This window comes from Impatiens glandulifera, chromosome 7 (assembly GCF_907164915.1).
Source record: "Impatiens glandulifera chromosome 7, dImpGla2.1, whole genome shotgun sequence".
In the NCBI taxonomy this organism is placed as follows: domain Eukaryota; kingdom Viridiplantae; phylum Streptophyta; class Magnoliopsida; order Ericales; family Balsaminaceae; genus Impatiens; species Impatiens glandulifera.
The window spans coordinates 14335985-14348578 of record NC_061868.1 but is presented as its reverse complement, the minus strand read 5'-3'; the positions used below and the strand labels follow the sequence as shown (position 1 = coordinate 14348578).

Sequence of the window (12594 nt, the reverse complement as noted above, 5' to 3'; positions counted from 1 at the left end):
AAGTCGACCAAACAAGTGGGACAGTTCGAGAGAAGCAAAATGGGAAATTCATTCCAAAAAAGGTGTTGAGATATTTCCCTTTAATACCAAGACTGCAAAGACTATACATGTCCTCAAAAACGGCTCCAATGATGAGATGGCATAAAGAAGGAAAAGTTGATAGTGATACGTGGAGACATCCCGCTGATTCCTTAATATGGAAAACGTTTGATGAAAATTATACAGATTTTGCGTCGAAATCTCGAAACGTAAGACTATGTTTATCAAGCGATGGGTTTCAACCATTTGCAAATGGGAAAAAATCATACAGTGTTTGGCCGGTTATTCTCGTTCCTTATAATATGTCACCCACGACTTGCATGGATTCTAGCAATTTCATTTTATCTATGTTAATTTCGGGTCCAAAGAGTCCGGGAGATACAATTGACATATTTCTCCAGCCATTGATCGAAGAGTTGCATGAACTGTGGCAAACTGGTGTGAAAACGTTTGATGCACACACCTCGTAATACTTTAACATGCGAGCGGCGTTGTTGTGGACCATTAACGACTTTCCCGCCTACGCAAATTTATCAGGCTGGAGTACGAAAGGTAAATTCGTCTGTCCTTGTTGTAACAACGACACAATATCTCTTCGATTGGTTCATGGTTCCAAACAATGTTACTTGGGTCATAAACGCATCCTTCCACCAAAGCACAAATACAGAAGGGATAAAGAGTCGTTTGATGGTCGAACTGATTATAGAGAGCCCCCTAGATTGTTAACGGGGAAAGAAAGTTACGAGCAAGCACGAGACCTAAAAGACATAATTCTTATTACGGATCTGAGCAAGAGAACCAAGATATATCATGAAACGCGGGAGACAATTGGAACAAACAGCATTTTCTTCCGTTTGCCTTATTGGTAATCACTATTATTGAGACATAATTTGGATGTGATTCATATTGAGAAAAATATTTGTGATAGCGTGTTGGGAACAATAATGAATGTGAAAGAGAAGACTAAGGATGGTCCTAAAGCCCGTAAAGACTTACAACTCTTAGGCATAAAATCATGGTTACATCCTATAAATGATGAAGGAGTTGTGCATTATCCAGAAGCGCCTTTCACTTTGACATCCGAAAATAAAAAACGTCTTTGTAACTTCTTGAAAGATCTCAAGTTGCCTGATGGTTTTTTCTCAAATATCGGCGGTTGTGTAAATTTGGAAGAGAAAAAGATTTCGGGATTAAAGAGTCACGATTGTCACATTTTATTGGAATATCTTATTCCTTTAGCAACTCGTGGATTACTTCCAGATAATGTGTATGATGCGTTAGTAAATTTGTCTCGTTTCTTTCGGTTGTTGTGCTTCAAAGAGTTGATTCAAGAGGACCTCGAACAATTGTACATGGATATTATATTGACACTTTGTAAATTTGAAATGATTTTTCCGCCGTCAATCTTCGACATCATGATGCATCTCCCGGTTCACTTGTCATTTGAGGCTTTGCTTGGAGAACCTGTTTAGTATCGATGGATGTATCCGTTTGAACATTACATGGGTACAATGAAAAAATATTTGCGGAATAATAACCACCCTGAAGCCTCTATAAGCGAGAGCTATCTTGTTAATGAGAGTATTATTTTATGTACCAGGTATATGGAGGAAGAAGAGCAAGAAAATGCACAACCTGAAATCTCGGGTATTTCAATATTTGCATCGTTGGAAGACCAATTTAACGGAAAAGTATACAACTTGGATTATATCGATCAAGTGACAACTCATTCTTACATTTTAAAAAATTGTCCCAAAGTAGAACCTTTTTACATGTAAGATTCGATGTTGTTGTTACTATTTAGCATTAAAGAATGTGTTATTTAATATTCGATCTATTTGTAGAGATTATAACAACGAGTCCAGTGGAGAAACGTTTGCCGCCTATATCAAGCATCGAGTGAGTAAATTATAACTCATATATCCTAACTCTTTTTATTCATTTTAACAACTTCATTTCGGATACATATATAGGTCGCCCATTTAGCAGAATTTAACGACATATCAAGAGACCTCAAGATCTTAGGAGAAGGTCCAAGTATTTACTCGTCTATGTATGTTTGGTGTAAAGTAAATGGATACAAATTCTGTACAGAAAAACACGACGAAGGTTTGACCACTCAAAATAGTGGGGTGGTTGTTGAGGGGTACAACGGGTCTGAAACTATGTCATACTACGGAGTTTTAACGGATATAATCGAAGTACAATACTTTTCTCACAAACGAGTTGTTTTATTCAAGTGTAAGTGGTTTGATACACACTCGGGGGAACTAGGAGTGAAAGTGGATAAATATGGCTTCGTAAGTGTAAATATAAACCGGATTTTGAAAACCCAAAGTCAAAACCCGTATATATTGGCGAGTCAAGCGAAACAAGTATTCTACGCCCCTAATATGTTAGCCCGACCCGGTTGGAAGATTGTGACAAAAATAAACCGCGGTTTACAAACATATAGTTCAGATTAATTAATTAGGTAGATTTATGTTTTTTACTTTATATTCATTCTTATTACTACTTTATTTAATTATTCACTCATTTTTATTAATGGTGTGCATTAAGAATGTCTAAAGGTCCTAAAACAACTTGGAAGAGTATGAGGAAAACACCCAAGAAATTGGATAAAAGCTACCAAAACCTACTTGCCCAATCCGAGACCTTAAAGCTCCGAGGATCATCATCTAGAGACCAACCACCTATTGCTGTGGTCCCGATAGCTACTGCTCCCCCAACAGACGAGGATGTTGAGGCTACGGAGCTCGAAGAGTTTATAGAGAACATGTTTGCGGATATGGTGGATGACGATGAGGCTGAAGACGAGGGTCTCGAGGAGCCTATCGAGGAGGATGACGAAGAGGAGCACGGTTCCACTCCCGACCCATCATCAACAGGTAACTTGTTTACAAATTAGTTATTGTTTCAATTGATTCACATATCTAATTATGATTTTGATAATTTTGAAGAATCTTCTGCCCGCAAGAGATGGGGGAAGAACAAGAATATTGCGTTGTCTAAGAGGGTAGCGAGGACAAGGATTCCTCTTACGTTTAGAGAGAAGGATGGGAAGCCAGGTGGTACAGACGTGGGAAGAACACGGTGGTCTAGACACGTGGGGTCGATTATCCGGGACCCCGCAACCGTCTCACACCATCTTCTAAAGTGGAAGGCATTAAGTGCAGACCAATTGGATTCACTGTGGACTGCTATTAAGGTAATACTTATTACTTGATTATACATTACGTCATTAAATAATTATTTTTAACATTTGGATGTTATTTTTTTCAGGATCCTTTCGAAGTTACTAATGGTGATATTGAGTCTTTTCGAAAGACCGGATTGGGACACGCCAATCAGATATGGGATAGATGGTGGTTAGATTTGAACAAGGCATATATCTGTGTCCACAAAGGAGACGAGGCGGCGGTACTGGCTAATCCTCCACCAGACTACGATCGAGATGATTGGGAGTTTGTGTGTCGCAACCATTTCTTCACGAAAAAATTTAAGGTACGGTTTCATAATTCAAATAAAAGTTGATATTAATTAATCTAACTTCATTTTTATTTTAAATACATAAAAACATTCGTACAAATATTATTAATAGGAAGAAGCTGAAATTCCCACATCGTACTGGAAGTAGACTGTTTGCACAAATTGAAGAAGAGTTGGTAAGTACATTATTTGTAATAACTTAATCTAAAGATTGTTATTAATTATATAAATCATTTATTTCAACAGGCGATTGAAATGTGACGGGCACCGTCTGTAATTGAAGTATTCAAGAGGATCCGTACCCCAAAACCGACAAAAGAAAACCCAACACCCGTCCCGGACGAACACGTGCAAGAGAAAATTGTAAGTGAATTGAATATGCCTAGTTTTTTATTATAGAAATGATACTTTATTTCAATTGTGCAGGTTGAGATGGAGGATGTTGTTAGTAACGAACCTGGAATATCTGATTGTGAATTGACGGAGAGGGTGTTCGGACAACAAAAACACGGGGTAGTGTTCGGAATGGGATCAGGCGTCCGGCCCACACACTTTCGTGATGATCGTCGAAGTGGAAACAGTTCACAGGGAAACAATGAGCGATTGTTAGAAGAGAATCAAATAATGAAGCTCAAGCTGGAGGAACTGGAGAAGAGGGATGAAGAAAGAATGCGCACAATTCAACAAATGCAAGCGGAAAAAGAAGAAACGAATCTGAGAATGGAGAGAGAGAAGTTAGAGATGAACGCAAGAATGGAGAGAATAGAATTGTTTATGAGGCAACAACCACCTCCCCCCCCCCACAAGCTAAGGTTGTTTCGATTCAAAACATGTTTTCATTAGTAGTTGTGTCAATTTGAATTTATAACAGATTGTTCGGATTATTAGTTTGGTTGCGAATTTTGTAATGATAATGATCATTTAATGTGATCGTTTAATGTATGTGTCATTTCTTTTATTATTGATATATTGGTTTGGCTGAACGGGTTTTGGTTGCGAGCAAAATAATCAGCACATTTTTAAAATTTTACGGAAAAAACCGAAAGTAATTGAAAAACTTTAGGTTTTTCCATTTGAAGAAAACCGAGAGTTATTAGAAAACTTTCGATTTTTCCACAAAGAGAAAAACCGAAAGTTTTCATATAACTCTCGGTTTTTCCATTTGAAGAAAAACCGAAAGGTAATTGAAAAACTTTCGGTTTTTCTTCAAATGGAAAAACCGAGAGTTTTCTAATAACTCTCGGTTTTCTTCAAATGGAAAAACCGAAAGTTATATGAAAACTTTCGGTTTTCCTCTTTGTGGAAAAACCGAAAGTTTTCTAATAACTCTTGGTTTTCTTCAAATGGAAAAACCGAAAGTTAATAGAAGACTTTCGGTTCTTCCATAAGGTGTAAAACCGAGAGTTATTTGTAAAACTCTCGGTTTTCCTCTTTTTGGAAAAACCGAACGTTTTTCAATTACCTTTCGGTTTTACTCTAGGGTATCTAAACCGAAAATTCTACGATATCTCTCGGTAAATGCCCAATTGTTTTTAACGAAAGAGTCCATACCGAGGGATGGCGAGAGTTACCAAAATCTTCGGTAATGTGTCTATACCGAAAGTTATAGGGTCAAAACCGAAAGTTTTTACTCTCGGTTTTGACCCCTTTTTCACCAGTGCGAGAAGGATAAAATTGAAAAAAAAAAAATTAAAATTAGGTTTTTACATCATTTGGTCAAAAAGAGTTATTTTGGAAAAAAACGAAGATAAAATACCAATAACCCTTTCATCAAACACACTCTAGATTTGGATTTAAAATAAGAAAATAAAAAAAGAATTTTTTTTATTACGTACTATTAATAAAGCATTGATAATTTATATTGATAATTCTATGTGTATATATTGATTATTAAAAAAATTACATTTGTATAAGATTATTATTGTCAGTTAAATATTATGCCAATCTTAATTATGAGAGATAATAATTTGATGATTTGACTGAAAAAAATTAATAATAATAAAAAAAATTAACTTATATGAATCACTTAGTACCTGCTTTAAAAAAATACAATTAAATAATCAGAATAATATCTAGTTAACTAAATCCCATATGATATCTTAGTATAATATCTAAGCTAATTGTTATATATTAATTAGTTTGTTAATAAAATTGTTACGAGGAAAACAAATTACTATATTCAACAAAGTTATTTTTTTTCAAATATCTGGATGTAAAACTTAATTTTATGACTTCGAGTACATTATAATTCTAGTGTTTATTCACTCAACTACATATATGAGTCCATTTATAAAATATACAATAATAAAGGACTAATAGTTTTTTTTAAGACAAATCTGTAAAAAAAAAAGTTAGAAAAAAGTCAATAACATACATGTTTGATACTATGGATAAACTCTTTTATTTGTTAGATAGATTCTTGTGTTATTTTTATTATTCTTTTTAGTATTCTAGTAAGTAAGGTAAATCAGAACATTTGAGCTCTTAGACAATTTTATTTTTATTTGTGTTTTTCCGTTTTATTTTAACCTTATAAAAATGAGACAATAATTTTAATTTGAAATCTTTTAAAAAGATTCATAATTTTAAGTATTTATAATTTTATTTATAATATATTTTTAAAACATGTAATATTTTTTCAAAATATTATGAAATTCTCATAAATAAGAAAACAATTATCAATTAAACACAAACTAAAATTATATAGAAATTATTAAAATTTGTTAGAATAAATACATAATATTTTTAAAACTCATTATATATTTTAATAATATATTATAAATAATAATCTAAAACTATTTACAATTCTTAAAATATTTTTTTCTAAATTATTATTATTTATGTGATTTAATTGGTATTTATTATAAATATTTAAATAATTATTTTAAATAAATTTTATTATAAATAAATTTATATTTAAATTTGATTTTTTAATCTTATTAAAAAATTAAAAAATAATTACTGTTAAAGATAATTTATTTAAGAATTATCTTTAATTTTAACAATTATAAATAATATATATACATATATATAAATTATTAATCTCTTTATTTTTTTTATTAATTTCAAATTATTTAATTATATTTCTTTAAAAAAATAATTAAAATATTAAATTACAAATATTTTAATTGGTCTAATGGATAGGAAGTTTCTCGAGTAGCTACATCTCCCATGCCTAGAGTTTGAAATGGTATTCCCCATCTATGAAATATCTTTAATTAATATATGAAAAGTCCTTACAAGAATCCAATAAATACAATACAATACAATAATACACTGATAAGAACATGTACTAATGTCGCCATAACCATATAATGAGAAATTAAATGTCTTCCAACTGTACAACGTGAATATTAAATACATCATTGAGCCCATAATATACCATTATATAAAAATAGTAAATTTTCAATAATGCAGGCTCTATAAATAGACGCGACCATGAACAACCTTTTCTCACACACCTTCAAATAGTAAGTAAGTGAGTGAGTTCAATAATAACAAGAGAAAATGAATTCCAAAGCAGTTCTTTTGATCGGCCTTTCGGCTATCTTCCTCCTAGCCTTTGTTTCTCATGCAACCACCAAGGTTTTGGCTGAAAGTAAGCTTCTTTCTACCTAAACAAAAACATTCAATATTTAGAGCTTCTCTTATTCCGTTTATGTAAATAAATTTTGTTTATTTAAAACGATTTGATGGAAATATAACTTTTTTTAGGAGATATATATTTTTTTGGTAAAAATGCTTCAAGATTATATTAATAACTAATGATAAATTTATTTATTTATTTTTAATAGATAATATTTTAGTATTTTTATTAATAATTTGAGTGATTTTATAAATAAAGAGATGTGATAAAAAAAAATTGATTATGATTGAATTTATAAAAAAAAAAATTGACCCATCTAAAAATCTCTCAATAAAAGATCGTTTTAGTATTTTAATAAATAACAGAAGTGAATATTAGAGTAATAAGTAATTAATAGGTTTTAGATAAAAACTCTTTAAAAAACTTAAGCACCCTAAATATCAAACAAGCTCTTATGGTTTGTTTGAATTAGATTATTGAATAAAGAGATGATGATTTTGAAAAATATTAATTGTTTTTAGTAAAAAAATTTAGAGTGTATATAATAAAAATAATAATAATTTAAAATAAAAGATATTTAAATATTTTGATGAATAAATAAATTATTATAAAAGTAAAATGATTTAAGTAGTTGAGTTATTTAAATAATCCAACTATATACTAATGAAGTACGGAGGAGGAAATAATAATGGCGGAGGAGGGAATAATAATGGCGGCGGTTGGGGAGGAGGGAGGAGGAGGAAATAATAATGGCGGCAGTTGGGGAGGAGGAAGAGGAAATAATAATGGCGGCGGTTGGAGAGGAGGAGGAAATAATAATGGCGGCGGTCGCGGTGGAGGATGTCGGTACGGGTGTTGCAACAGAGGTTTACGTAGTTGCAACAGGTGTTGCTCTTACCTAGGAGAGGCGGTACAAGCTGATGTTGGTGGAGCCAAGCCTTGAAGGTTGAGCCGAGTGGCGAGCTAGCTAGCCGCTGGCAAAATCTATGTACTAATAATTAAGAAAGAATAAGAAAAGGCATCCATGGTTATGTGTGTGAGTGAAAGTTCATGCTTTTATATATAATAATATGATGCCACCGTCACCAATATTTTTATAAATTAATAACGGTCTTCTAGAATTTTGTGGCTTATTTTGATTCTAAAATTATATAAGGATAATAGCATTAAGTAATCAAAGTATTTATAGTACCTCGTATTCCTTAGATAGTTCACTCACAAACAATTTGTTCAAAATATAAAATTTAAGAATCAAATTAACTTAATTATTTTACTTGTGACGAAAAGGACAGAAGTTTAGTTTTGTAGTGGAGAGGATATGTCAACCAAGAAAAATGAAAACTTGGAAGGAATGAAAAAGTTTTTAATGACTCATAAATGGTATCATTAGGTTTTTTTTAGTTCTCACCTTTTATTGGTATTATTATTATAATTATTTATTTGAGTTTTTTTATATTTTTTTTGGATGGTGATTTGATTTTATCCAGGGTTCTTGAACTATGTTACTACATTTTACCATATATATATATATATATTATGATTTTGAGGTGTCATGCATTATTCTATATAAAAAATAATTATTTTTTATAATATTAAAATAGTAAATTAAAATTAAAATTGTAATTATAATTATATTTTTTTAAAAGATTATGAAATTTAACTTAATAAAGAACGATAAGAGCTGAATTTAAGAGATTTAAGGTTATGAATTCGAATTTATTCTCTAAAAGTTTTAAATGAAAGTGAACTTAATATTAAACTTCTAAACTAAAAAAATGAAATATTTTTAACACTCATTTATAAATATTCTATTTATTTTTTTTACAATGATTAGTTTTTTATATTTATTTATATGAAGGATTAAAATATGGTAAACAATAATTATTAATGTGATATTTCAATCTATTTTATTAATCTATTTTATTTATTTAAATTTGGTACAATTTTATTAATTTGTTTTACAAAACTATCTATATTGTTTTAAAAAAAATATTTTAGTTCAATCTTTAATAAAAAAAAAAAACAAAAGAAACATTTGTCTCAATTATAAGTGAATAATATACACATAATTCAAATTATCAAGGTCTAAAAACAATGAACATAAAATAAAATAAACATCTTATAAATAATGATTTTTACGACTTTTAAAAAATTGTCCAATTTGGTTGAGTATTGGAAACCGCCTTCAATTTTGAATGACATCAATTAGACTCTCTATTACATTTGCTCAAATATGATATTAAAATTGTACCTAAAAAAACACTTAATTAAAAACATTTGAAGGAGAATCTATTAGAGATGGTTTTAACCAACACCAAATCCTCACCAAATCCTTGTTGTCTTAACATTTATTCCGGACATTAAGAGGACACGTAGATCTAAAAAAATCTACCCCAAATCATGGAAAAAAAAAAAAAAAATCAATCTTCAAAAGATGATCAGTGATCCCCTCTTTTCTAATACATAAAAATCACTTGGTATGGTCTCCTATTTTTTGTTTTTTTTAATTATATCCAATTAAAAAATATACTATTGAATTAAGATTTTTAATTGATTTAAAATAACTTAACAATTTTAATCGAATGATTAATGAAATGATTTTTAATAATAAATGGATAAAACTAAGTTCAATAATTGGTAGTCATATTAAATATATAAATATATATTTAGATATAAACATCGTCGTCTGTGGTGTAGTGGTAAGTACACCGCCTGTGATACAGGTGACCTTGGTTTGAATCCCATTATGTACATAATTAATAAATTAGAATTTTATTAATTTGCAGGCACAACTCAAAGTCAACGCGCGCGAGCAAACGTCTCAAAGTCAACACACGTGGTTATATGGGGCGTCTAATAGACTATCAGATGAGGCGTCTAGGCAGATGGACATCGAAGATGAGATGAACGGCCAAGATGAGGCGTCTCAGATGAGCAGATGACGTCTAAGCAAGTCTGATAGACGTCTGAAGGCAGCTGGCTGTAAAGTTCTACAGACAACGGACAATAAAGCTCATCAAATGAACAACTGCCACGTACACCATAATTCAAATTAGACCCTTGGTGTATTTTAGTATATATGGAAGCAAAATGACAATGGTCAAGAGTGAGAGCAGTTTCATTCATTCGATTAAAGAAAGTTTCTGAAATCAAATATCTCACTCTCTATCTAGTTATGAATATATTGTAATTACATATTATCTTTTTTGAGAGAAAACTTCAGTGTTGTAAGTTGAACAAAGGTTATTTTGTTCAACAGAGAGATAGCTAGCTCAGTAATCTGTATTTCATCTAAGGAAGTTAGTGAAATCTTTTCGGTTGTTGGAAGAAGGGGTGACGTAGGAGAGTTTTCTCCGAATATCCATAAACAATTTGATGTGTCATTTACATTATGTCTTTCCTTCTCTCATTGGTTCGTAGCTTCAAACCTGAGCAAACAGTTCCGCACTTGAATCTTTGAATTTTTTATCGAAGGACGTCCATGTCATTGAATTATCTGGATGCCTTAAAACTTCATCTTCAACATAAATATTATCTTTATGCCAAGTCATCTGAGGAGCAGTTTTGGAGCACATGTACAACCTTTACAATCTCGGTGCAAGTGGGAAATATCGTAAAATTTTATTTGGAATGAACTTCCATTCACCATTTTTTGAAGCGTACCACTTGATTTGTTGATCTTCCATCTAGACACACCACAAACTTTGCACTCTTCCAAATCTTTATCTTCTTTACGGAATAACATACAGTCATTCTTATAAGCATCAATTTTGTCATATGTTAAACCAATGTCTGTAATAAATTTCTTGCACTCATAGTATGAACTAGACAACATAGAATTAGCTGGTAATATTTCCTCTTCGAGCAATTTTAATAACAAATTGAATGACGTGTTGGTCCATTGACCAACATTTTTTATGTGAAGTAATTTAAGTATGGTGGAGGTTTTTGAAATTATGGATTCTTCATACAATGGAAGTTTTGAATCATCCAACAACATGTAGAATGCCTTAGCTTCGTCAACGAGACGTTCATTATTTGATGTTTCGGCGGCTGGATACAAATCATTTATGATGTCTTCTATAAATTGATCAGTATCTTGATCAATTTCTTTGTTAATTTCATCATTAACGAAATTATCTCTTACTCCACCATGATTTTCATCTTGAACTTCATCTAATTCATCATCCCCATCATGACCGTCGACCCTTACATTCGAAGATCTTCTTTCTCCATGACAGTACCAAAAATTATAATTTTGAAGGATTCCAAACACAATTAGATGATCTCTCACCACGGTTCTATTCTCGTAAGTTCGATTTGCACATTTTACGCACGGACAAGCAATAGAAGTTCTGTTAGTAGACTTAATCGCGAAATCTATGAATATTTCAACCCCTTCGATATATTTGAGATCATTTCGCCGTAGAGTCATCCAATGTTTATCAGGTACTTCCATTTTAACTAGAAATGAACAACCAATTATAACAAAAATAATATCTACTTATGTCATTTCTTTAAACATGCAACCCTAACAAATCAAGGAAGTCATTTTTCTAAAAATGCAACACTAACAATTCAATAAAGTCATTTCTCTAAACATTCAACCCTAACAATTCAATAAAGTCATTTCTCTAAACATGCAACCCTAACAATTCAAGTAATTAAGTCATTTATCCAAATTTTTAGAACTTACCAAATGGAGAATGCCAACGAAGATACTTAGTTGATTACAACAATTGAAGGTGGCCTCAAGAACAATAATAAAGTCCAAGTCTATATAACTGAAAGAAAAACAATCATTAACATTAATAAAGGTAGTTAACCTTCTTCATTTTAAAAAATAAATATATTACAATCTAACACTAATGAGATAAGCATAAAATAATCAAATAAGCATTTTAATAATGATTTGCAACTGTAATAGCCAATTAAGAGTAACAAGTAGAGATCACTACCATTAGAAAGGTATATTACAAATCCTTTACACACACTTAAATCCAGGATTCCTACCCATAAATAAATTAATAATAATAACTTTTCCCTCAGTGTTCATTGTATTATACTATTCTAGATGATGATAAATTCTTTGGAAACCTTTTCAAACATTTGCCTTCTCCAAATTTGATTACTGGGACAATCCTAGATTTCATAGTTACTAAAAAAAGTGTTAATACGCATAAATATCAAATAGAAAATGAAGACATACTTTACAAAGGGATCTGTATTCCTTCTGAAGCCGTTTTACACAAGCTTTCTCTTCCATCTTGAAACAACCTTTTGTATGGAATTGATGATAAATTTTCTAGTTGAACCTTAACTTCATTGTTTGACTAAACTACAATTGTTTCAAGAATACAAATAAACACATAATCATCAAATAACTAGGTAGAAACGCAGAAGAACAAACAACAAAACCTAGAAGTAAATAGGAAGGTAAAACAATTCATTTTGTAAGTACATGAGAATCACAACTTTTG

The 12594-nt window shown here is 31.0% G+C and overlaps 1 protein-coding gene across 1 annotated transcript; it reads left to right on the top strand.

Annotated features, from left to right (window-relative positions):
* Window positions 1-7800: 7800 nt before the first annotated feature.
* LOC124910801 (glycine-rich protein 3 short isoform-like) lies at window positions 7801-8155 on the top strand. The gene has a single exon (XM_047451482.1). It carries the CDS (start codon window positions 7803-7805, stop codon window positions 8055-8057), a length of 255 nt encoding a protein of 84 aa, XP_047307438.1. The 5' UTR covers window positions 7801-7802; the 3' UTR covers window positions 8058-8155.
* The last annotated feature ends 4439 nt before the right edge of the window (window positions 8156-12594 follow it).

Bases quoted from the DNA above. Each gene is read 5' to 3' on its own strand.
- LOC124910801 (XM_047451482.1), top strand. From the start codon at position 7,803: ATGGCGGAGGAGGGAATAATAATGGCGGCGGTTGGGGAGGAGGGAGGA.